Source organism: Ursus maritimus, unplaced genomic scaffold (assembly GCF_017311325.1).
Source record: "Ursus maritimus isolate PB19 unplaced genomic scaffold, ASM1731132v1 scaffold_5, whole genome shotgun sequence".
In the NCBI taxonomy this organism is placed as follows: Eukaryota; Metazoa; Chordata; class Mammalia; order Carnivora; family Ursidae; genus Ursus; species Ursus maritimus.
In genome coordinates, this window is record NW_024426663.1 from 60,043,547 (window position 1) to 60,069,723 (window position 26,177).

The following is a 26,177-nucleotide window of genomic DNA, read 5'->3' on the forward strand; positions in this document are numbered from 1 at the left end:
GCAGCTTGCACCTCCCGCCTCGCAGCGGAGACCCCCGGCGGTCCAAGCGGGGCTCTGGCTGCGCTCGTGGCGGGGCCGGGCGGGGAGGCCGGTCCCGCGGGCGGGGGCGGGGGCGGCTCCGCGACTTCTCCCGCCGCCGCCGCCAAGGGGAGTTTCCAGGAAGTGGCCATATTGGATCCATTCAGCCGCAGCCGCCCGGGCGGAGCGCGTCCCGCAGCCGGCTGGTCCCCGTCGCGGCCCGGGTGCTCGCCCCGGCCCGCCCGCCCGGTGCGGAGCTCGCCATGGCGGCCACTGACCTGGAGCGCTTCTCGGTGAGGGCCCTGCTGGGCCGCGGCGCGCGGGGAGGCGCGGGGCGCTGGGAGGGGGCCGCCCTGCAGCTGGCCGGGGGCGCCAGGCGGGCTGTCAGCTACGCGCGGCCGGGCCTCGACGCCGGGCTGGCTTGGGGACACCCGAGCGGGCTCTTCGCAGTGCTAGCCTGGGGTCCCGGGGCGTCGGCGGGGGCGCCCCCCTTGGGCGTACGAGAGGCAGACCCCCTTCGCGGGAAGGAGCAAATAAATACCTGGCTGCTTCGGGCCAGGTGCGAGGACAGACTGGGGCCCCAGGAGCCGGAGGTGTGTGTGTGTGGGGGAGGATCCGGGATCCTCCGGACCCCCACATCTCGCCGGGTGTTTCTGCACTGCTGGGGAGATTCGTAGCCGCGCAGGTGCTGTTGGATGGGCACAGCCTGTGAGGATGAAGCCCAAAAGGATCCGAGGGAGTCCTTCAGATGAGCTCAGGGTAGTTGCAGACTCGGATCCTTGAAGACCTTGGGCCTGCTTTGCCTTCCCCCGCCACTCGTCTCCCATCTCCACTCCCCGCCTAAGCGCCCAGATCGTGGGGGCATTCCAGGCAGGTCCCAGCTCAGTGATCCGGTCTCAGGCAGCAATTCCCCCAGGAAGAGCGATTCTAGGTGAATGTTTGTTTGGGCCCCAGTCTGGGTTTGCCTTCGGCAGGGCTACCGGCTCGGGTGGTCCCTGCAGGGGTCTCTGTGGGACTGAGCCCACCAATAGCCAACTTCCTAAAGATGTTTGTAATTCACCTGGGGGAGGGGAGCCTCTTGGGGATCGTGTCTGCCTGTCCCCTGGTGTCTAAGGCTGGATCTGGGTGTGTCTGGGAGGCTGGGCTGTGACAGTGAAGGAAGCTGTATCCTCTTGCCAGCATGTGAGGCCCTGGTCGGGCGGGAAGGGGGAGGGAGGGCGGGCTCGGGGCTGTTGGGGGGGAGGGGGGAAATGTTGAATATGTGACTGATAAGGAATTGGTTCTGGGGCTAAATAAAGGAGCTAGGACTTATGTAATTAATGCTATAAATACTGTCATCTGAATTTATGTATGTAAATTTACCCTTTAATCTGAAAATACATTTGTTGGTCTACTTGGGAAATATGCATAACTGAAGTAGGAGCTTTTGGTTTCCTAATTTCTGGACTGAGGTGTTTTATTCCCATTGAGGAGGAGGCTCTGTGTCCGTCAAGTAAGTTTAAATATAGGAGGAGCAGACTCAGAGGTTGGGTGAATCAGAGGTTTACCTCACCCCTGCACTATAAATTAGAATTTATGTACCCAAGGAGAGCAGTCCCTGAATCCTAAGAGAGCTGATTAGCCGGAGGCCAAGAGATCTGGGGGTGTTTGCGCATCTGTGCATGCGTGTCTGTGTACATTTTCTGTGCCCCGCTGACCAGAAAGTTATGTCTGAGTTTTGTCTGCGGCCAGAGGTTGCTCTAACAGTTGGTTGGTCTTGCTGGTGGGAACGGTATGTAGAGTAACCAGAATCAGACTGCCCGATGTGAATCCTAGACTACTACTCCTTGGCCATGTGACCTTGAGCACGTTAGTTAACCCCTCAGTGTTCTGAATTGGAATAAAAACATTACCTTCCTCCTGGGGTTATTGGGTAGATTCAGTAAGAGAATCCAGGTGAGGTACTTAGAGCAGTGTCTGGCATGCGGTAAGGATTCAATAAATGACACATGATACCTAGTGTCCTGGTAGATGTGGACACTGGCCCTCTGTGTAAGAAGGCAGCAGAAAAGGAGTTTGCTCCGTTACTCAGTACCCTCCCTGGGGCTCTGGTCACTGCACGCCCAGAGGTGGTCCTCAGACCCTGAGCTGAGAGACCTGATAGCACTGCCAGGAGGTGGGCTGGAAAGACCCTTCCCCTCAGATTCCCATGTTGGCATTTCTGTGAGGTTTTCAGGTATTATCTCTTTCACGGGTCAAGGCACAGAGAGGGGACTGACTCAGGTATGGTTGTAAGGCCTTGGTTACTGTGCCAGGTTGAGCTGTCTGGATGGACGCCTTCCACACCCTCCACGCTCTGAGCCATCAGCCTCCTGGGAGGACTTGCATAGGGTTGAATTTGGGTGGAGACCTTGGGTGGGGTTTGGCCTGAATTTAGGAGCCTGGACTCCATTCTCCTCTCCTGGTTTGTCATCCTGGGAAAATCATTTCTTTCTCTGTCTTGGGCCCAACCATACTAATATTCTTCGGAGTTTGTGAAGGTTAATTGCAGTCTATGGCATGTTGAGAGATATGGTTAGGTGTCTGTCCAGCCTCAGGGCCGACTTTGGTGTTAAGCATTGGCCATGAGGCTATGATCTGATTGAACTTTGGCAGGTCTGCTCTCCCCGAACCCCCGTCCGCCCCCGAGGCTGGCTTGGTGGTCAGCCCAGCCCCGGCTGGCCTGGGAACTGTCCCATCCTGGAGCTTAGATGAGCGTACAGAGTTGTACCTCGAGGTCAGTATGTGCTGGGTTCCTGTTCCCCGCATAGCATGATGTAAATAGGCTCGGTAGCCTTTACGTCCTGGCTAGGCTCTGCTCGACCCTAGGTCAGCTGTGCGGTTAGGTTTGACATCCCCTGGATGTGCACGTCTGGGACAGCCCTCTGGGGACTTTCTGGTGCCTCTTGTCTTCCTGGAGCAGCCAGACTCCTGTGCACTCTTGCTGTGCTCCTCCTCCTTACTAGGACCCCCCCCTCCCCTTACTGGGGCCCAGAGTTTCCTGTCCCCAGGGCCATCTCCTGTGTTTCTTCTGTCAAAATCTCATGGGGCAGGGTTCAGACTCCCAGGTGAGGGGCTTTAGAGCCAGAGAAAGTGTGGCTGTGAGGGGGAGAGGGAAGAAGCGTGCAGCATGGCAGCCTCACGCCTGGCATTCCTCCCAGCCAGTCACCTCCCTCCGCTTTATCCCCAGCACCATCTGTCACTTCCGTTGTCACCCCTGTAATCTTGACACTCCCCCAAGAAGCAGGCTATCCAAGGAGTGCCTATTCCCTCCCTAAAGCAAAAACTGGTGGGAAGGGGTGTGTGGGAGGCAACTCTCTCGTGCAACAGGGCTCTGTCATGGAGTGGTATCTCCCTGTCCTGTAAAAGTGGCCAGGCACCTCCTTGCTGAGGCATCCTGAGAGAGAGACGGGAGCTCAGCAAGGGACATCTGTGAAGCTCTCAGTGCCTGGGGGTGTTAGAGGTCGTTCGTGAGCACCACTGCAAGCCTGCAGCTCTGCCCCACCTCCCTCATGGGCATCGTGCCTTGCTATGGGTGCCGACTTTAGGAAGGCATGCCTGGGATCTTGTTTGGAACGGGTCAGAGCAGGGAGGCTGGTGGAAAGGCACTGAGGATCCAAGGGAACATGTGGTAAGGGACTGACCAGGGTAGGGAGACAGAAGGTGGCAAGAGGGAGCCTAATTACAGTGCCAGCACGATGGGAGAACCGATGGAGGCTGGGACCCCAGGCCTGATTTTTGTCAAAAGCTTTGGTTGTCAGGGAGGGCTCTGGATGTTATCTGCCCATCAGGTTGTTGACGCCAGCAGCCCGCAGTTGGGTGAGGCAGCAGACGCTGGTCATTGGTAAGTTTAGGCCTGAGACCCAACCCCAGCACCCACGTAACCCTTGAGATGACAAAGAGGGTGAAGCCCTCTGAGTTTTGGGCTGTAAGATGGGCGAGGGGGAGGTACGTATTTGGGGCATTAACTACCATGAATGTCTCTGTGGCTTGGGTCCAGCTACCAGAAGAAAGCAGCTGCAGGATGACAGAGCAAAGGGCCTGAGGGCTGGCTGGCCTCTGTGTGTCCCCTGAAGCTTCTCCAGCCTTTCTGCCACTGTGCTGCCAGCATGGGTCTTGGGATCCCCAGGCATGGCCCCCAAGGCACAAGCTTTCCCAGACAGCCAGAGGAGCCATGCAGGCAGGAGGGAGACACTTATGACCGGGGAAGGGATATTTTCCAAGGGCAGCATGCCATCATGCTAGCGTTGGAGTGCTGTTTGCTGGAGCCATCTGTATCTTCAGGAGTTAGATGAGGAACCATGGCTGGAAAGAGGTGGTGGAAAACAGGGCAAGGGGCATCTCGGTTGTATCTCTACTTGAATTGCCCTGAGTGGTCTTGGCGCAAATTAGATATTCTCCTCAGAACACATGGCTTCTAGGCAGTTCTTGGTCCCTATCCTGGAAGCCAGGTTAGAGGGATAGAGCCAGGGGAGGGGGGAATAAAGACCTATTTCAGATTGCAGGTGCCAGCTACTCTTGGGGGGCCTCCTGGGCTTGGGCCACGTGGGGCCCAGGGTTCTGGAGAGGCTGTGGACATGAACCCAAGTCCACTTTCCAGCCCTGGTTGTGGGGAGAGGGTGCAAATCTGATACTTTGCCCGGGGCTGGGGTGAATGGAGCAAGCAGCAGAATGATAGTACTGAGCTTCCACTGGCCCATGTTGGTACCCTTGCATTTCTCTGTCCCTTCCCAGTGCCGGCATCCATCCTGGGATTGGAGAGGGGGAGGGTCCCCTTCACTGCCCACATTCCCCCTTCTAAGGGTAGGGTCTCATTCACTGTGGAGCACTGTTTCCTTCCAGTGATGTCCAGACCACTTAGGCTTTCGCTGCTGCAAAGCAGTGGGGACTGTTGCCGGAGTCCCTGAGCCAAGTGAGAAAGTATGAACACATGGGTTTCCAGTACCTTCTGAGGCCCAGGGCGTCTTTCTCATCTGCTCCATGGTAGAATGGACCACTCCTTCTCAGACAGCACAACAAAGCCCAAGAAGGTGTTGGGGTAAGCTGGTTGGACCTAGAGACCAGCAAATGCGCTTGGCTTCTTAGAAGCCTTATTTTGACAGGAGACCTGTGAAACAAGCTGTCGTATGTTGCTAAGTGTCAGCCTTGGCTTTCTGTGTGCACGAAAAGGGAGGAAAGTGCCTGCTAATGAGACATGGAAACAGAGAGAATGGAGTATAGGGGTTGGGGCATGGGGTGGCCTTAGGCTCCTGGGGGTAGTTTTGCTCCTAAAGTCCCTTCACTTCCCAGGAGGGGGAACGGAATGACTGGCCTTTGGAGAGTGATGGTGGCCTCCTCCTGGGGCCCAGCTGCCATGGTGCCATTATTGCCACCATGCCGGCACTTTTGCTGTTTGATCCTCGGTCATGTCTTCTCCCCAGGCTTTTGGGGGTTTTGTTGCTGCATTAGGAGAGAGACACTTTTGCTCACAGGTCTGGTGTCTTCTTGATTATGGGTAGGTGAATCCTGACTCTGTCCTTCCCTCGCAGCCCAGGAGAGCAACATTCTCCCCCGCTCCCTCCCGCACACATCCCTTTGGTTATTTCCCGTAACCTTTGACCTGGGCTTAGAGACTTGCTGTGGAATCCTGGGATGTGAGCCTAAGCCTTTCCTGGGAAAATTCCTAAGATTCCTCTCAGACTCAAGGACAGTTGCGCTATGACCACGGGTTCTGGCCAGCGGCCTCTGCTCTGGCTATTTAAGGCCCAGGCTGCTTAGAGCAGCTAGAGCTGGGGGTAGTGTGGTTTATGCCAGGAACATGGGTTGAGAAGGCTCCCAGTGGGGCAATGACTCCTGGGTCCATTGCTCAACAGTAATAGGGCTTCCCTAGGGCTGGGGCTCTCCTGGGGAGTGGGCTTCCTGTTTGCCTGGCAGGTGCTCAGTCCTATGGGTTCTAGGCCTGGGAGCCTGGGGGAAAAGAGTTGTTGAAGGCCAAGGCCCCGGAGAACTCTTTGGAAGGCTTAGGGTGGGGAGTTGCTCTTTGTCCAGGATTCGGGAGCCAAATACCCGTACAGTGGGGTACCATTTCCGCTTCCATCCCAATGACCAACTTAGTTTGGGGGGTTTGACCTCAGGATTCTCTATTCACCCACACCTTCTTTGGCTCTCTTGGTTCAGACATTCAGCAGATTTCTAATTTTTCAGGATAAAATTGTGTTTTTGTGTGGGCGAGCTATCAGACATGGTTTCTCCCCAAAACCCACCTCTCTTCTTGGTGAAAGGAATAGCTCCTTTTGGATGGCAATTAGGGCTGCTCCAGAAAGCTCAGACAGAGCATTTCCTGGTCAGGAAAATGACGTCCTAGTTATCCACTGGGCTGCATAACAAAATGCCATTTTCTACTTTGTTCTGGACAGCCGGGCATGGAGGAACACGGCGGGCCTGAGCAGTTGTTATTTTGGTTGTTGTCTTTGATGTGCCAAAGAAATGATGACACAGAAGCCTGGGGCCTGGCTCAGGAGCCAAAAGCTTGTTAGTGATTAGAGAAGGGATAATGGCCCTGTGGAGTTTCCCATTGTGTATGTAGAGCCCAGAGCTGCCAACTCTCTCTTCTGGAGGTTTGAGGACAGTTAGACCCCCTGAGCCAGCACCCCAGGGACCTGGGGGGGGGGTGCACAGGGCCAGAAGCTGGGCCCGCTCCTCACCGGGGTCTGAGCTGAGTTGTCTAACTGAAGGCTTCTCCGGTGGAGCTCTCTCCTGCGGGTCTCCACGCCCCAAGAGCAGAGACATGGGTGTGCTGTCCTTCTAGCTCACTCTCCTACCAGACGCGGTGTTGCGGATCGTGAGGCCGCGGACCAGGTACAGCCCCCAGACAGGTTGTGTTGGGCCCCATGGCATTCTCAATTTGTGTTGTTTGCCAACTTTTAAAAATTAGGGGATTGCACGTAAAAATCTAGATTTGTGGATTCCCTTGAAAAATCGTTCGATTTGGCAGCACCAGGCCTCCATTCCCAGAGTTGGCTGGAGTTGCACAGACAGGCTCTGCAGTTCCCTGGCGTTCCCACCTCTCCCGGGGGGACCCCACGCTCAGCCCAGTCAGCAGGTCTCGCAGCCAGCAGGCCGTGGAGTGATGTGGCTGGAAGCGTGGGCTTTGCAGTCATCCTGTCTCCATTCACATCCTGGCTTCACCCTCCTGAGCAGTGTGGTCCCGGGCAAATTCTTAATCTCTTGGAGCCTAAGTTGTCTCATCTGTTTGATGGTGGTGATATGACAGCCTACCTCACAGGGCTGATGCGTGGACAAAATGACACTCAGAGCTGTACGTGGGAAGCTCCTGATAGCCATTGGGTATTGTTGTCCTGGTTATGACTCTACTTTTTCCTCTTCACCCGTTGACATTACCTGCTTGGCCTCTCTAGCCCTTTGAATTTAAACTGCGTTACACTGAGCCCCCGAGGTCTAGGATCCAGTGTCCTCATTTTTTCTTTGGCAGCCATCCCAGTGCCTGGCACATACAGCAGACGGGCCCCGTGTGCGTGTGCCGAGTGACTGACTGAAGGGGTCAGGAGCCTTGTAAGAACAGGGGAGGCAGTATGGCCCGTGGTTTGGGGCCAGGACTCGGCTACTCTCAAATCCTGGCTCTGCCCCGATTTGTTCTCTAAGCGTCCGTGCACCTCAGTTTCCTTACCTGTAAAATGGGGATAATAATGGTGTCTGCCACAGAGGGTGGGAAGGACTGCGTAGGAGCCTGTAGCCACTTAGCTTAGTTCACACAGAGCAGTCCTCAGTGGGGTGTTGGGTCACCAGCTGACGTCTGGTGCTTTCTTTGGTAGACACCCTGTCCTTACTTTCCTTGCTCTCTCTCTGATCCTCTGTGTTCCGAGTTTCACTCTGGAAGCCCTAGCAGTCGCGGCGTTCTCCGCTGTGAGTACTGGGGGGGCCCACTCAACTAGCAGAGGCAGTAAAGGGGAGGTGTGGCCAGGGGCAAAGGGAAAAGCCCAGAGGTAGAGCAGCAACTGGCTTGCTCTCTCCCGTGGTTTTCTTGGCCCTGCCATTCCCTAAGTGGGCTGTAGCCTGGTGCCAGCTCCCCTCATGCTTACAAATGGTCATCCAGGTTTAGCGTGGTGCACTTGCCTGTCTCTGAGCCGGTCGTGGGATCATGCCGATTGGCTGAGGGCTGTTAGGACCTACCCTTAGAGTGGGAGCTGAGGTCTTACCTGCAAATTGCAGGACATTTGCAGGGTCACCAGGTAGCCATTGGGAGAGCTGAAGTTTCTTTCTGAGTTGTGTTAGGTGAGACATGCCCGTGATGCTTTGGGGGCTGCTGGCTCCTCCGAGGCTGGGTCAGCAGAGACACCTGGTTCAGGCACCTTGGAGTGAGCGGTACACCTTGGATCACGTGTTGTTGATGCCAAATACAGGATCAGAGAAGTTGGCATTAGTGAGAGTCACGCCGCGGTACAGCGAGGAAGTCAGTCTCCCGAGACCAGGCAAGGAGGACCAGTCTGCCCTCCTCAGGACCAGCGGCCTTTCGTCTGTGTGTGTGCATGTGTGTGCACGCACGCCCTGGAGATCGACACTCCCGCCGGCCCTGCGGCTCCTGAGCAGGCGCTGATTGCCCCCGGTGTGTGGTCCCTGGAGTGACAGAGTGCAGCCTGGGCAACAGTGTGGAGACAGGCACCTCCCCGCACTCCACACACGTCTCCAGAGAGAGCCTGGGAGTTGTGTGGGTGAAGGCAGCCAGGGCTGGCTGAGCAAGGATAGGGGGACTTATGTGAGACCCCCCCCCAGTGCTGCTCTTAGCCTTAGCAGCCTGGAACTGTGAGAGAGTGGAGAAACGCAGAAATAGGATGGCGTCTGTTTCCGTGCAAGTACTCCGCAGCCAAGCGTGCGCGCGCGTGCTTTCCAGACGCAGCTGACTGGGTGGGTTTTGGCGGCAGGCTACAGGATGTTGGACTGCATCCTGATTGTGTCACCCTTGGAAGAAGAGGATGAATAAACACATAGCCTTCTCTGCAAGCGCAGCACGCCTTAAATTTTGGAGATTTTCCGTCTCGCCTGGAAGGAAAAATGCTCTAGACTAACCGTTCTGTCCTCCCTCTGATCCTTAAGCTGCGATGAGCAGGTGGAACCGAGACTACATAATGCAGCTCTGTGCGAGGTGGGCAGATGCCCCCGGTGCCGCAGCGGGTGAAGGCAGCGTTCAGTGGCTTGTAAATGGCGGCGTTGTGTGGCATGTTGGGCATCCTGGTGGGAGGGTGGGAAGAGTGGAAAGCCCGACCTCCCCCAGCCTGCAGCCATCCTCAAGCAACTTACAGAGGAGTTGAAGACCGGGATGTGTAAGAAAAGGACAACGCATAGTGCAAGGAAACAGGGTCACAGCCAAGGGAGGGGTGTGGAATGTAAGTATGTAGGGCCAGGTCAGAGCAGGTGCCGGGGAAAGGGGAGAATGAGCTTGGAGCCCGGAGAAAGGGACCGGTTGGAAGAATGAATTCAGAGTTAAACTGGCCGAATCTGTGAGGAAGGCCTCAGGCCGTGAAGGGCCCAGAATGCCGTGCTGGGGGATTTGAACCTGATCCAGGACCTCCTGTGCTCTCTTCACTGTTTCTGATGTGGGCACCAGTGAGAGGAAGCTGCCGTTGGGGCCTCTTTGTTGGGTTATGTTTGCAGTCCTGGGGGGAGCCTGGGCTGGAGTGGGAGGTTGTAACATGATCCCCTGGGGATGGAGGAGATGGAGAAAGGGTCGGCTGTAAGAACAGAGGCTCTGTGGAGAGAGGGTTATTAGAGAGCAGGGGTTGGGGTAACCCTGACTTGTTTGAGGGGTTGGTACAACTGCCCAGAGGGTCCATGTGTAGTCAAGGCTGCCAACACACACACCTGGCCGTCATCAGTGAAAGGTTGCAGTGACTGAGCCAGGCTGGGGGGTGAGGGGAGAGGGATGGGCATCATTAGTCAAGGAGGGAAGGTTGAGTGTATGTGCTGGGAGCTGTGGTTGGGAGGAGAGAATGGTTAGAGCGGTTCGGGCTGAGGCAACAGACTGTGGCTACTAAGAAGTCAGAGAGGGCTCAGGTGCTGAGCAGATCCCTCTGTAGGAGGGCAGGCAGCCAGGGCCCACTGTCCGCTCTCCACATTGGCATGAGAACTGCCACTGTCCTACCACTCAGTAGCTCCCAGGGCTGCCTTCATTTGGGCCTGTTTCCTCCCTTCTGGAGCTGTGGGCAGGACGGCAGGATGGGACTCACACCCTTTGTCCTACCCTGGCCTTGCTTTTCTCGTGGGCAGCCAGGGCCAAGGGGCTCAAGAATAGAGTAGACGTTTCTGCACCATGGAGCTGTCTGAGGCCTGCCCTCCCGAGGTCTGAAGCTGGAAAGGCTGAGCCTGGGAACCTTCCCTTGGAGGACAGCATTTTATCCCCATTCCCAGGGAAGTGAAGAAATCATCCACACAAATTGGAGTCTGACTTTGACCCTCTGCTTCGGGTCCTGGTGGTTTCTTTTTATAGTGCTGTGGGCCAGCTCCAGTGTCCCCAGCTCACTCGGGACCTGCTGCCTGCCTCTCTCCTGAGGCCACGCCTCCATATTCTCATCCAAATCGTCTGTCTGAACAACCAGGGCTGGAGTGGGTGTGGGACGGTGGCATGAGCCAGAGCCTGGGAGTCCCTAGAGAGTACCACTGAGGCAGGAGGGCTGATGCTTCAGTCACAGTGCCCTTAGAGACTAGCCCTGAGACCCGGCGGTAGGTGTGAGGGAGCGCTGGCCCCATTAGCAGGGCCCATTTGTGCACTCCGTGCTTGGGTGCGTGGGCAGCAAGGGGTGCACGTGGAGAACTGTGAGCCCGGCCCAATTGGGGGTGGGTAGCCCTCTGACGGAGAACTAGTGTGAAGGGGTCAGGCCAGACCTGTCTCTGCTTGAGTCCTGTCTCAGAAGGAGTGTCTGTGAGGCCCGGGAGGGAGCTGCGGGAACATACACGTTATCCAATCTTGGCCTCTTGAAATCTTTATTTAAGATAAAGATTCGGGGGACCATCTGGGCCTCCTCTTGGGCAAGAGGATAGGTAAATCCTCAGGGGTAGCAACTAGGATAGATGGTTCCCTGGGCCATCCGTGCCAGAAGACGCCCCAGGCCCAGGCATGGCTTGCCAGCCCAGGTAGAGCAGAGGCGTGTGTGAAAGCGCTTTCCTGGGGTGGGGTCAGGCGCCTGAGGCGCACCGGGCTTCCCCTCCGGAAGCTCCTCCTGGAGTTGGAGCTCTGGCGCGCTCACACTGTGTCCTGAGATTTGGTGAGAATGCAGACAAGTAGGGGGGGTGGCGTTGTCTGTGGGGTGTGGCCTCTCCCCGTGTGGCCTCTCTTCCCTAGGGGCTCACTGCCTTGCTGTTTCTCTCTTGGCAGAATGCAGAGCCGGAGCCTCGGAGCCTCTCCCTGGGGGGCCACGTGGGCTTCGACAGCCTCCCGGACCAGCTGGTCAGCAAGTCGGTCACACAGGGCTTCAGCTTTAACATCCTCTGTGTGGGTATGTGTCCGAGTCTGGCCAGGGGTAGTCGCGGATGGGGGGTTCTCAGATGGGGCGGGGGGGGGGGACAGGAGCCTTCCAGGAGATGGGGAGTTCCTGCCCTGTCCACCTGTTGAGCTCCCAGGGAGCTCCCAGCAGAGACACTCTTTGGGGGTCAGGGCGACTAGTGTCTTTACCAGGGTCAAGGACAGAGGCTGGGGGCCTGACTCCAGGGGCTTTGAAGAGTGAACACAATTAGACATGTGAACGTGCTTTGTAAACCCAGAGTGTTTATCACAGAGGTTTAGATTTTGTGTTTGTTAAAAACATTAACTGTTGTTCCTACTGCGTGGTAAGGACACTCTGGTAACCGAGACTCCCCGTCGATTATAGTATCACGCAGTACGAGCTCCGGCACACATCTGAACAAATAGAGCCCCAAACAGGGAGACTGGGAGGTTCCATGTGCTCAAGGCCTCGGGCTCCCAGAGGGCACCGAGAGCTCTGCCAGACGCTGCACAGGTGCCGACGCCCTGGCCTCCGCTGGGCTGTGGGGACGCCTCGGGGAACAGTGTATCCTGAGCAGATAAGGCTAGACGGGTCAGGAGGCCACTGGTGGTTCGCACCTGGCCCTGCTGGGCCTGTGACCAGCCTGGGCCCAGGAAGGGTGGTGTGCAGAGCAGGGGACCAGGTCGCACGCTGTCCAGTGGATCTCACAGCTGCCCACATAGCCGTAGCTTATGTCCAAGTCAGCCTTCTGGCCCTTGCTTCCACACATTATTTTTGAGGCCACCGAGAAGGGATGGTTCCTGGTGATGGGGACAGTGAAGGATGGAGTTAGAGGCCCGCCCCCCTCTCTTGTGTGGAGGCTGAGGGTGCCCGCGCCCCACCCTTCCTAGCCAGCAGCCAGGGATAGCCCCGGCTCCAGCCTTTGACACCCTGTCTCCTCCACTCCTTGCTCCCCAGGGGAGACCGGCATCGGCAAGTCCACACTGATGAACACACTCTTCAACACGACCTTCGAGACCGAGGAAGCCAGTCACCATGAGGAGTGCGTACGCCTGCGGCCCCAGACCTACGACCTCCAGGAGAGCAATGTGCACCTCAAGCTGACCATTGTGGACGCTGTGGGCTTCGGGGATCAGATCAATAAGGATGAGAGGCAAGAGGCGGGAAGGGCGGCCCCGCCTAGTCTCATCCCGCCTCCCCCCCGCCCCCCCCCAGAGGCCTTGGTTCTAACACCCCGCTCTAGCACTTTTCATTCCAAGCTGCCCCCATACAAATCAGCCAGCCTCACACCTCATGGGGGCCAGAGGAAGTCCTCTCGGGAAATACCTGAGGTCCTGAGCACCCCTTTGGAGGTTAGGAGACAGGGTCGGCCACCTGTCCCCAGACAGGGACCCCCAGGCAGAAGCCGCTTGTGCCCACAGAGGGAAGGCTTGTGGGCAGCCCCTCGCCCCACGGCTCGGTGCTTGCCTCCTGGGTGACGGAGCTGTCTGTAGTTACAGGCCCATAGTCGACTACATCGACGCGCAGTTTGAAAACTACCTGCAGGAGGAGCTGAAGATCCGGCGCTCCCTCTTCGACTACCACGACACGAGGGTCCACGTCTGCCTCTACTTTATCACGCCCACAGGGCACTCCCTTAAGTCCCTGGACCTGGTGACCATGAAGAAACTGGACAGCAAGGCATGCACCCCCCCAGACTTGTTTCCTGGGCTTCGTGGTCCTTCCAAGTTGGGGACTGCGGTGTGACTGCCCACTGTGGTCCCTGTCAGGGGCTCTGCTGCTTCGGGGCCCTGCAGATAGGCCCTTGGGTTGGTCCTCTCTCTCTATCTTCTCTTACACCTGTCCCTCCTGCTCCAGTGGGCTCCCATCACTCTGGGCTCTTTCTCTAGAGCTCTGTCTCCTGGGCCTGGGCCTGAGCCCTTCCTTTTAGCTGAATTGATTCTTATTCTCAGGTCAAAGCTGGGTTTGCCCAGAGGACTAATTTTGGGGCTGAATGGTGGTTTGGGGGAACCGGGGCTATAAGAAGCACCATAGACGATTGTTACCACCGATTAGAAAGGCTCCAGTGGCTGGGTTCAGGCCAGGACTACCCATGGGAGCAGCTCCTTCTCTCTAGCCTCCTGCCTTTCTGCCCAGGGATGTGGGCCGTCCACAGCTGGGGAGAGCTAACCTCTGCCCCTCTCCCCTGATCCTGGCAGGTGAACATTATTCCCATCATTGCCAAGGCTGACACCATCTCCAAGAGTGAGCTCCACAAGTTCAAGATCAAGATCATGGGCGAGCTGGTCAGCAACGGGGTTCAGATCTACCAGTTTCCCACTGACGACGAGGCTGTGGCCGAGATTAACGCAGTCATGAATGTGAGCATTAGACACTGGCCTCGGGGCCAGAGGGCTTGCAGCCAGCACAGATCTGTGACACACAGCCCCAGAGACTCTGGTTTCCCAGGATTCCAGCCTTAGCCTCTCCAGGAAAGACGGGTGGGCATCTGGGAGCCAGCAGGCCCAAGTCCTGTGGCCAGGAGATGGGAGGAATCGGGTATAGGGCTGGTGCTGGGCCTTCCCTGAGTGTAAGTTTCACAAGATAAGGATTCTGGGCAGAGACTGAAACCTGGAGGAGTAAACAGGCCAGATGCCAGGGTGTAGGAACTTGGAAGAGAGCCAGGCTTGTAGGTCCTGTGAGGCAGCCTCGACTGGCCCCTGGGGAGCCCCAGGGCTGAAAGGACACCTCGCACATGAGGAAGAGGGGGTGCAGGTTCAGCCTGCTCCCCTATTTGGAGGCTCTAGGATACTTCTAAGGAGAGCCAGGAAGTGAGCCCTGGCCAGGCCTTGTTGAGGTCTGGCCACCCCTCCCTGGGGCCCAGGACAGGGTCCATCCGCTAGTCTGTCAGCTCAGTGCTCAGCCGTCCTTGGGCTCCTTTCCAGGCACACTTGCCCTTCGCTGTGGTGGGGAGCACCGAGGAGGTGAAGGTGGGGAACAAGCTGGTCCGAGCGCGGCAGTACCCTTGGGGCGTGGTGCAGGGTAAGTGCAGGAGGAGAGCACATCGCATCGGGGGCCCAGATGTCGTGTCCCGTCCTTCCTGGCTGCCCGCAGCCTCTGTCCTGTGTCCTCCCTGGGATTGTGCCTTGCCTGTCCCGCCTCGGGAGTCTGCCCGTAACACGTTGACCGCTGTCCTGTGTCCTCTCCTCCTGGTGCCTGTCTGCGCACCCGCCTGATGGCCCACGTGCCCTGTGCTTCCAGTGGAGAATGAGAACCACTGCGACTTTGTGAAGCTGCGGGAAATGCTGATCCGAGTGAACATGGAGGACCTCCGAGAGCAGACCCACAGTCGACACTATGAGCTCTACCGGCGCTGCAAGCTGGAGGAGATGGGCTTCCAGGACAGCGACGGCGACAGCCAGCCCTTCAGGTGACAGCCCACACCGGGAGTGAGCCTGTCTGCACAGCTACGCTGGCATCGGTGCCTGGGGTCTCGTGAGCCAGGGAGAGGGGCTGTGGGGACCCCAGTATCGCTGTGACCGCATGATCCCCCTTCCCACCCCTGCCCCACGCTATCCCGCTGCCATCACACCCTTGGCCTCTTCTCTCTGGGTCTCCACAGCCTGCAGGAGACCTACGAGGCCAAGCGCAAGGAGTTCCTGAGTGAGCTGCAGAGGAAGGAGGAGGAGATGAGGCAGATGTTTGTCAACAAAGTGAAGGAGACAGAGCTGGAGCTGAAGGAGAAGGAGAGGGAGGTGTGTGCGCGCTCGGGTTTGTGGTGAGGCCAGGCCAGGGAGGGAGGGGCCTGGCGGGGTCCCCACAAAGCCCGAGCTCCCCCATTTCTGCTCCCAGCTCCACGAGAAGTTTGAGCACCTCAAGCGGGTCCACCAGGAGGAGAAGCGCAAGGTGGAGGAGAAGCGCCGGGAGCTGGAGGAGGAGACCAATGCCTTCAACCGCAGGAAGGCCGCGGTGGAGGCCCTGCAGTCCCAGGCCTTGCATGCCACCTCCCAGCAGCCTCTGAGGAAGGACAAGGACAAGAAGAAGTAGGTGGTGGTCCCCTGTCCACCCTGGCTCTTGCTCCCTCTGAGCGCCCACTCTGTCCTACTCTTGGCTCCTTCAGTTGACTTTGGTTTTCACCTATGCTCACCTCTTTACCTTTTTGCTCTCATTCCCACCTGCGTCCCCACTCATTCTTGCCCACCTTTCTTTTCCTCTCACTGGTGAGCTTGATATCGCAGGATACCAGGTATCTGCGCACTTTCTGTCTTGCACAAGCGACCCCTTGCCACCCCCCACCTTTCCCTCTTCTCTTCTATCTCTCTTTTCTCTTTCTTTTCTTTCTTTCTCTTTTCTCTCTTTCTCCCTTTTCTCTCTTTCGCTTTTCTCTCTCTCTCTTTCTCCCCTTCTGTAGCCCCTTCAGAGCTGGGGTGGTGAAGACTGGGCCAAATAGGCAGGGTGTGGCCCCTGAAAGGGTGTAGAGGTTTCAGGGAAGGGCTGCCAGGCCTGGAGAGGGCAGGGCCTGGGAATGTCAGCATTTCCAGATTCTAAAAGCTTCTGTGGTTTCTGCTTGGGCAGCTGTGTTGCATGCCCCTCAGTCTCTGAGACAGTAGATGTGGGACCCACACTGGCTGGCAGGTGGTGACGGAGGGCAGCTGACACTTGAGCCCGGGCAGCACTGACCCCTTGGGCAGTATGCTCACTCCCGGTGGAAGGAAGAACCACAGCTCCCTGTAGGGGCTCTGGGGGTCCTGCTCGATAGAGGTGCTGCCCTTCAAGTTAGAGTTGGAGGAGAGAGAAGGACTGGGGAGGGCAAGGAGGCTTTTCCCAGCCTCCAGGAGTGCAGTCAACTTCTTGGCCAGGTGGGGGCAACTCTGAGTCATTTCTCCTTGGCTTTTCAGAGACTCCACACTCTCAACTCTGGCTCCTGGGGATCTCTCTCCTCCACCTCACTTCATTCAGTGTCCCAAACCACATCACACTGTGGGCTCTCGTCCATCCCTGCTTTCCCCTGCCCCTAGTCTGTGTCAGGTACCCTCTCTGTCTTGTCAGCTGAGGAATTAAGCAGGTGACTCCCTTTTTGCCCTCATCCTTGGGCTCCTTGGACTCCCGTTTCTCCTTGGAATGTTTGGCAGTATCTGTGTCCTTGCCGTCCTTTCCTTGCCTTGTGGTTAAGGCCATGCAGCACATAGGAAGCTGTCAGCTCTGGGATGCTACGTGTGGCATTAGCCTGTCCCCACCTCCAGTACTGCATTCCCCAACGCGCGCCCCCCCACGCACCCACACCTCCATGGACACGGTCTGTCTTGCTGTTACTCCAGCCCCGTCACATGCACAGACGCAGGCACATATCTACCAACACACACAGCCCCCAAGATACACGAGCATAGAGGCGTAGTCACATCTAAGCTCCCTGAGCTCCATGAGCTGCTCCCTGGGGGAGGCTAGGGGGACAAAGCCGGGCCTTTAGGAATTGAATGCTTGTTCTTATGCCTAAGGCTTGTCCTCTGCTTTGGGACGGACCCTCCTCCTTTCCATAGTCTCCCTCATCCTGCTCACTGGTGCTGCCCCTCCCCCATCCGCTGGCACTGCTGGCAGAGATGATCCCCCGTCTGTCCCAGGGAGGACACTAGCCCTACATTCCCCTCCACTGTGTGAATTTGCTCTCTGCTTTGCATTTGTCTCCAGCCCCGGCCCCACGTCCAGCTCTTGGCTTGGTGAGCCTGGGGACTCTGTGAATTGGAATCCATGGGGATTTTAAGCGAGTGGCTCAGAAATCTGGTTTCTCCTGGAAAGGGGTCTGTGGGTCTGTGTCCCAGGTGTTGGCACCTAGCGAGACTTTGCCCTGCTCCCTGCCTACTGGGCCCAGGCCATCTGGTTTCAGAAAAGGCAGATAGAGTCTGCTAGGAAATAAGTAATGGAAAAACCCCGCGGAAATGGAAGACGACGATCTGTGGCCAGGTCAGGGCCAGGAGGTGGAGTGCAGGCCGGCTGCACGGGCACTGGCACACCTCTCAGGGTGGGTGTCCATCCCCAGTGTCACGTCTCCCTGCTTTTCCCGTGTGGCCTGGGTCTGGGAGACAGGCGTTCTCTGCCTGCTGGACATGCCAGAAAGCTTCAGTCAGTTTGGCCTCCGGGAGAGACCCTGTGCTCCCGTGCTGGCCTTGCAGGGGCCAGGAGTGGGCTAGGTAAGGTGGCCAGCAGTGCTCCTTCCTCCTGTCCTGGTCAGGGGAAGGGGGTCAGTGCAGAGCGCATTCGAGGTGGTGGGGGGGGTTGTTTCTCATGACCATTTAGTTGAATTGCTTTCATGGGTTGTACTTGGTCTTCAAATTTTAATCTACTTTTGCAAAATTACTTCCCAATCAGATCTTGACCCTCAGCCTGGGATGCCACAAACTGAAGCGAATTCTCTGCTTTGCTCGTCACAAATGCCAAACTGACTGCCCTTTCCCAGCGTCCAACTTGCTGTCTTTTGTTTCTGTTTGATTTGATTGTCTGCGTATCTTTTAATGTGTCTGTTTTTGTTTTGTTTGTTTTATTTTTATTTTTCAGTTAACGCACGCACAGACTTACATGTCAAGAGCGGACTTTAGACTTTCATGTGTTAAGTTGCTTGAGTTACACCTTGTGACCCTTCTTCTCCCATAACATGGTGTGAGGACGGACTGGGAGCCGGTACAGACTCCAGTGTTTACAGCCTTGCTTTGTCCCCTGCCTCCACCCCCAGGCTGCCCTGGGCCTGGTGGGCCACCCCTCTCTGTGCAAACACGTCAAAGCCATGAATGCTGGAATCCAAAACTGACAAGGTTTATTTTTTTCAGAGCCAGTGGCTGGTCTTCCATTTACAGTGTCACTATTCCTTGACGGAGCAGTTATGTGCCACTCTCGCGAAGGCCCCAGCCGGCGATGCTTGGCCTAATTGTTCACCGTCAAGATGGCAACTCATGCGGTGCCCTGGGTGTGGCCGCGTGGTCTGGTGTACATGCTGCAAAATTCACCCTATTCCCCTTCATTTTAATGTTTCTAACCTAGAGCTTAATTTCAATAATAACTTTAGGATACTTCTAAATTTTTATTTTGGCACAAGCGTGAAGACAGATAATATCCTCTCCCATTATTTTCATAAGTAACCCAGATTCCCTGATTTTTAAGAACTAAAAATATCTCTAAACCTTTCTTATGTATAAAGCATCCCTATAATATTTAGGGAGAGGTGGGCAATAAACATCCTGTAATGACAGTGTTTGGAATTTCTTTACGGATGAAAGTGGATCATGAACAAGGCCACGTCCAGTGTTGTAACGCGAATGTAAATGGAACAGCAGCCCAAGCCGTTGTCTGTGCGCTCCAGAGGTGCTACCTGTAAACAGGGACCAACTGCACGTGTGTGTTAAGTGTCTGACTCCAGCTAAGACCCCCAAACCAATCCTGCACATTCCCAGTGCAGAGGACTCCACTGGGAAAAGGTTTTTGTCTCAAGGTCATTGTTTTCTGTTTCCTGGCTGGGTCACAAGGAAAAGAGACGAAGGTGTCTGACGTGTGTGGACAATTTCAGAAAACGCTACCAGCAAAGGAGCTTTCCCCTCTCCACTGCATTCTTCAGGGGATCATTTTAAAAAAGTACTAGGAGCGTCGATTCTTCTCTGTTCCTGTTGGTTTGCGAGCCAGTGGGAGTCAGGGCTGAGAATATGGCGTGATAAAATAGGAGGTGAAAAATGAGTAGCTCAAAGGAAGAATCTCATTTAATGTTGATGGGGCACTGTGCTGGGCACAGGCTACCCAGAATAGTGCGCAGCCCTGCCCTCAAGGAGCTCGCAGTCTAGAGCACTCCTAGTCGGAAGCCTTGAGAAGCTGTGCTAATTTATTGTTGGCTTGGTCGTTTGTTTTTCCTTGTCCTCCATCCTCCTACCCATCACTGTCTCCCCCTTTCTGCCTTGTCCCGCTTTACTGATTTCCAGGACCAAGTCCTGGCTTCATGCTGTGCTTCCAAGATGGGGCTCCATTCAGAGTGGGGAGGAGGGGTGAGCTGTGTGTGTCCGTGGCGACGCAGCAGGAAAAAGGCAGCCTCTCCCTCCTCACCAGGCGCGGAGCAGGCTCTATGGGTGCCCAGAGTGCGACTCTTCCAAGCGTCCTGCCGCGACCAGGGGTGGATCCAGATTTTGAGGGCCTTCAGTGTGGGCATTCAAAAGGCGAATTGGCATATACCTAAGGCCCATGTGGGCCACAAGTGACTTGGCTTTAGGGGGATTATATGTCTGGAGTGTCTTCGGTTGGGTTGAAGTGTGACCTTTAAGATAGCCTCCGTCACCTAACATATTTCTAAAGATGAGGCTCAGTGACCCAGCGGATTTACTGGTTATATAAGAAATGGGGACTCCTGTTCATGGGCCGATCTGGGGACTCTGGAGTGGACATATTCTGCCACCCATCCACCGCAGCGTGTGGGCTGCACCCCAGGCATACTGGAATGCCAGAATTGTGGCTGGTTACCTGTCTGCAGGTGCAAGGCTTATTAGCATCTCTGGGGAGACCCGTCACTGTTCAATTTGCTGAGGTCTGAGCTGCTTCCACAGGTCCCACGGGCTTTAGTGAGCCTCACTGCACTTCTCCCTCTCTGTGCTGCTTGTGTTTGGAAGTTTATCGTCTTTAGCTGAGACCAAATTAGTCCTGGGTGCACAAGGTGAGCTTAAAACGTGCCATTATTTAACAAGCTCCCGGCCCGGGACGTGAGCCCTACTGCGGGGCCTGACGTGCCGCTCCTTTTCAGAGTCATCCTTTGGCATCATCAGGGCTGGCGGCAGGGCTACGCCGGCATTTACTATCATGTCTTTCGTACGCCAAGTTGATGTTGGGTAGAATCATGTAATTTATTGTCCAAACTGAGACTTTTCAGAGTGAAAGGAGGTCTTGTAAATAATTATGCCAGATGAACAGCTGTAAGCTAGAATGGTCTCAGGCAGACCGGGACATAGGGTCCCCCGGTGATGGGTAACCCGAGTCTAGGTGGTTTGTAACTGTGTAGACTGACTGCATATGTTTCTGTGTGCCTACGTGTGGGTGCTCGTTAAGTGGGGCTCGTATTACTGGATAAGAGGCCCGAGGGACGTAAGGCTTGCTCCTCTGTTATGTTAACAAGCTTTTCTAAAACTGCTTCACTTGTTAATTCATTTATTCCTTCATACATTGACTGTTTTTGTTCTTTTCCATTCACTTTGTACTTTTTTTTTCCCATTAAATTTTGCATTTATTTTGAGTTTTTGTGGTGTCTTTTTTGGGCAATAGCTTTTGTGAGTCAACATGTTTCCTAGCCTATTGATCTGCCGCACAGCTGGTAAAATACAGCTTGTCTCCTCTGTGACCTTTGTGGGGCTGGTCAGCTGCTGTAGGGTTACGTTTTAACAGTGCCTCCTGCTCTGGGCATCTGTGACAGGCTGCGGAAGGGGTGAGGGATGGAGGAACAAGTTAGGGAGAGAAGACACAGCCTGTGCTCCAGGCATCTGCAGTGGGCGACTGGGTGCAGGAAAGGGAGAGGGCAAACGCTGCCGTTTGAGAGTTTATATCCTTGTGGAGTAGGCTTGACATGGGACAACTAACGTTTGAGTTCTTGTGGTATGTTGGCCATTGCTCTAAGCTGCATTAATGCATTAATTCCTCTCATCTGCATAACAATCCTATGCTTAGGTACTGTTTTCCGCATTTCATAGTTAAGGCACACGGGGGTAAAGTAACTACCCAAAGTCACACAGCTAGTAACTAAGGGAATTGGGATTTTAGTATTGGTAGTCTGTACGCTCAATTCCTGAGCTATAGCCCCACTGCGGCGACCCGGTGGGATGACAGAAGAACAGCAAAAATGTAGCCAAAATTCAAGTGTGCGGTTTGACAGTGCAGGATGGTGGACCTGAGACGGTTTTGTAGAGGTGCGATGCCCTGTTGGTGAGTATTTCGTTGAAGGGCAGACTGGTGGTTGAGGGAAGCGATGACAAGCTCATGGGTCCATTGAGACGGTTTTGTAGAGGTGCGATGCCCTGTTGGTGAGTATTTCGTTGAGGAAGGGCAGACTGGTGGTTGAGGGAAGCGATGACAAGCTCGTGGGTCCATTTGTGAGGACCTTTCTCTGTTGGGCACTAATCTCTGGGATGACCAAAATGAGGAGAGGGGGACTAAGATCAGGGAGCTGACAGCCCAGCAGGGAGACTTGTGTGCAGACATCTCTAATGAAAGTACTGCTCTACTCTACCTGTGGCGAGGCAGGTAGCAGGGAAGCCAAGTCTCTACCGAGCTTTGCAGAGACTCTCCTTGGGAACAGCACAGTACAACTCAGCTCACCTATGTGGGGGAAGGAGTATTTAGACAAGAATTAAAAAGGCCCATGCTGCTCACCTACCCCTCTCTCAGCCCATCTGCCCAAGTCACCATACCTCCATTTTCTGCAGCCACAGTCCTTCACCAGTCCCCGACCATCTGGAGATGGGGACAAGAGCAAGACAAATTGTGTCCATATTTCTCCCACCACAGTGATCCCCAGTCTCTGATCTGAGGTGGGATAGGAGTTCCTGAAGAAAAAAAGAGGAGAGCAGGATGGGACCTGGAATCCCAAGCACACCTGAACAGCCTATCTGCTTTTCTTAAACTCACAAGTGGTACTTTGGCAACGCACAAGTTTGCTTTTCCTGTTGCTTCTGAAAGATGACAGGGCTGTCCCTTGCCCCAACCCAGGGCTCACAGGTCTGCCTTCTCCTTTTACTCATTTGCTCCAATTGAGAGATTTGCTCTGAGCACCCAGTTTACGCCCAGAGCTCCCTGATTAAGAGACTTTGCAGTTCTCCAGACAGCCTGTGCTTGGCGGGCCCTCAGCGTGAGCCCATACTTGCCCCATGTGGTGCCCACTCCAGTGCAAGGAAGGAGGCAGAGGGCAGTCACGGCCGTCTGTGAGTTGCCCTGAGCAGCACGCTGTCCCTCAGCCTCTCCGTCCGTGCTAGACTGGAGACGGCCGTTGCTGGGCCCGAGGAGATGATATTCCAAGTATACTGAACTGTCAGGTCTACATCCATGGTATCCGATAGACTGAAAATAAGATTCTGACAAGGTTGAAAGGAATTCAAGTTTATTTTTACAAAAGCTCCAACAAGCAAACTTGTGTGGAGAAAAGGTAGAGATTTGTACAGACACTAGTATAGTCTCTCTGGTCTGTGACCACTCTGCACCTACTAGCCTCCCCATGGTTTAGTGCATTTACAAAAAACCGCTGACTTCACAAATGACTGGTAAACAAGTGGTTCGGCCATTCCTATCCCAGCACTACTGACACAGCTCCAGCTGGCGGAGATGGCTGCCTGGGGAATGGCTCTTTGGAGTCAGGGTGTCAGAGAGACAGCTGGCTTCCCCCCCCCCCCCCCCCGGCCATGCTGGGAAGCTCCTAGCAGCACCGTGGCTGGAGCGGGCTCGGTCTCGGAACCTGCTCCTCTCAACCCAGAGCCCTCAGAGCAGTGTCTCCCCCACTGGGGGTCGGCTGCTAACGTCATTCTTTAGCACAGAGTGCCTTTGATTAAGTGAGCAGACTACTTTAAGAGTAACAAAGGAAAAAAACATGTTTTAGGCTTGATCAAATCACTACATCAAACAAAGCATACTTTACGATCCAGCTCTTGTAAGAGAAGACCCAAGACCGAAGTCAGGGCCAAGTCAGGAGCATGCACCTGGAGGGGGGTCCCATTTTTGCAATGATGGGCAGGGTCACTGGGACCTGAAGTGCTACATGTGTGCCTGGTGTAAGCCTGGGAAGCTGGAAGAACCTGGCCAGCTCCAGCGAATGCAGCAGCGAGAACTGGTCAGTGAGAACCAGCCCGGCCCTTCAGCCCCAAGCAAGGCCCACCGCTGGCTTGACTGCATCCCTTGCTGCAGAAGGAAAACCAAGCAGCAGTGTGACTATTCATTCTTTCACCCTGGTCTCTGACCCATGGGAGAGAAGAGAGCAGGGTCTTGATCTGTCAGACTACGCTTCCCACCAGTGACCCTGACCTGCCTTTTTTTCTCTTCATTGCCTTCTAAAGACTTGGGAACTTTTTCTCAATTGCTTTCCAGTGCCTTCTTTCCTCCTTGTTACAGGATCCATAAAGCCTAGAATTCAGAGGGGTCCCAGCAAGAAGGGGTTGCCATTATGTTCTAAAGGATACTAAGGGTAGGGGCCCAAAGGCTGGGAGGTGGAACAGAAAGCTGTCTGAGCAGGAGGATGACTGCGCACTTCTCAGATGCTGCCCCACCAGCCCCTCGCAGAGGCTCAACTGCTCAGTACCGACCTGTAATTAAAATAGACTGGTCATGCTTGAAGCGGAACCATTTTACATTCTAAGTCAAATTTTGAGTGCTAAAATGTTAGTATAGAGCAATTTCAGGAAGGTGTAACCACTTGACTCAAGAGCATTAACCCCACCATCTTAGGGACATCCACCCCCAACCTCAGTGAAGCCGTCATTGGGCTAACTATGCATTCCATCTTACCCCGTCCATCCTCAGGGATTCTGACCCTTCCATGCCTGCCTCATGGCACCCCAGTACCTGGTACCATATAGTCCTATAAAGGGTGAGGCATCTGCAATTTAACCTCTCCCATAGTAGTAAGCTCAGGGTTGCCTCCTCCTTAGCTGCACACGTCCCCCCGGCTTCACCCCAGCCTCTTGACTACAAGGGTGGCCACTGACATAAAGCTCTTCTTCTGTCAGAGAAACCCACCAACTGGTCCAGTAAAGGAAACATATATCCCATACCCATCCAGAGGGCATGCCAAGTGTGCAAAGCCTGGCCCTTCGGGAGACTCTTCACAGAGTCCCTGTGGCCAGAGCATCTTCTGCAGCCCACAAGCGCCGGGAAGGGTGATGTGTACCATTTGGGGGGCAGAGCGCATCAGCTAGAGGGGCGAAGTGGAGAGCCTGGTCTGGGGCGAAGTTGATGTCTACCTGTGCTTTCTTTAGCAGACCAGATATAGGAGTACACCAGTCGGGCATGAGCCTCTCCAGCTCTAAGGTGATGATGACCAAGGCCAGTGTGGAGCCCTTGAACTGCAGCAGCTGGTGGCCCGCCATACAGTGCTGCAGCTGCCTGGTCAGGGACGCGACGTGGAGGGAAGGATTCCTCTGAGGCAGCAGCTCCACCACGTGGGGCCAGCCCACGATCACCAGGGCGTGGAACTAGAGACCGTGGTTTTTAATGTTAGAACCCAAAAACCCCTACCTTTCATAGATAAATGGCCAAAAGTGCAAACAATTTCAATTTCCATCAGGGAACACCAAATGTTGCCCCACCCTTTTCATTCCCATCATGGCCCCCCAAGGGACTTGAGGCTTAATACTCATTCTGTGGCCAAGTTGAGCTTCAGCCTTGGAGAGAAAAGACAATCTGCTTCCTGACATGGTCATTATGAGCTTAAAGTACCTAGATGACAATGTTTCCATTCTGAAAACAGAAGCATACTATTCAAGATTAAGGTAACAGAAAAGTTACTTGTATCTGTTTGACATGAGCAGAAACTGCAACTTGGCAACAGTGGCCAGTTTTCATAATGAAACAGCCCTTAGCGATTTAATCTTCATGCTTCATAACAGACCAAAACCCCATGACATTTCCACATTGCATAATTTTGCCTTACTAACAGATCATATCCTTAAGAATGACCATCATTCCCGAACTAAAAAAATACCAAGTAATACGACATTTTTTAAGTGCCAGATCAATATGGTCTAAAGCCTCAATAAGGATTGTGTGTAGGTGAATAAAGACAGCTAAGTGAATGTGTGTAAAGTGTAGCAAAAGCAGACAGCTTTTTATGTACAGTATTCATAGAATGGAAAGCTAAATATTTTTGCAGTGTGTATTTAAAAGAGAAACTCACCACAATAGTGCCGTCTAAAAATCTTTATAAAGTTAATTTAATGTCTTATAGAAGTGGGAGTCTGGTGGAACTGTGTTGGATTTAAGATACATTTTCACTCTTACACATGTCTTGAGCCTCGTGGGTCACCTCCCTGTGGTGCATGCGCTAGGGTGTGTGCCCGCCTGTGCTTGGCCGTCCTACGTTGTGAACAGCTGTTCCAAAGGTACCAATGAGTCTAGGGTGGACTCGGCCAGCTCCTCGTACTCACTATGGTCAAGAAGTCCAGCAGCATCCCAATGTAGAGGTCCCAGTGCAGTTTGTCCAAAATAGCCAGCTCCATCCTCAGCAGCTCATTCGGGGTATAGCCAGAGCCGTAGTGCTTTAAGAAGTCTTTTACGTGTGGAATTGACTGTAAAAAGAAAATAAAGAGGCCAAAGCGCTGTATCATGTCATGGTAACTTGTTTTCTTATCCATGGGAACTGGGCATCCATGACCCCAGTAGAAATGTCTTCGGGTGACCTGCCACAGAAAATGCTTCCGAAAGAGAAACCAAGTCAGATCTTGGCAGTGTGTCAAGTCCCCTGGTGGTGATGACAACGTGTAGTGAGTGTCACATGGTCACCCTCTGCAGACAGGTTTTCATTTTCATTCCAGTGGAGTTAACATACAGCGTTATGTTAATTTCAGGTGTACAATCTAGTGATTTAATGCGAACAGGTCTTGATCCCCAAATGCACTCCAGCTCATACCCAAAGGTGCTTTTGAGGGTGGGGCTGTGCCGTCTCCCCTGTTCAGCTGCACAAACTCACTCATGGTTTTT

The 26,177-nt window shown here is 54.6% G+C and overlaps 1 protein-coding gene across 6 annotated transcripts; it reads left to right on the top strand.

The window, feature by feature from the left end:
- The first annotated feature begins 171 nt into the window (after positions 1–171).
- Positions 172–25,800, top strand: SEPTIN8 (septin 8). 6 transcript variants are annotated; one of them, XM_040622463.1, is made up of 10 exons: positions 172–311; positions 11,402–11,522; positions 12,468–12,663; positions 13,010–13,190; positions 13,709–13,870; positions 14,435–14,531; positions 14,751–14,919; positions 15,112–15,244; positions 15,342–15,532; positions 24,458–25,800. In XM_040622463.1, exons 1-10 carry the CDS (start codon positions 282–284, stop codon positions 24,621–24,623), a joined length of 1,446 nt encoding a protein of 481 aa, XP_040478397.1. In that variant the 5' UTR covers positions 172–281; the 3' UTR covers positions 24,624–25,800. The 6 variants fall into 6 exon arrangements, with proteins under 6 accessions (XP_040478397.1, XP_040478396.1, XP_040478398.1 ...); XM_040622462.1 differs by having other exon boundaries at positions 173–311; positions 13,004–13,190; positions 24,461–25,800; XM_040622464.1 differs by lacking the exon at positions 24,458–25,800 and adding an exon at positions 18,308–18,726 and having other exon boundaries at positions 174–311; positions 13,004–13,190.
- Positions 25,801–26,177: the final 377 nt, after the last annotated feature.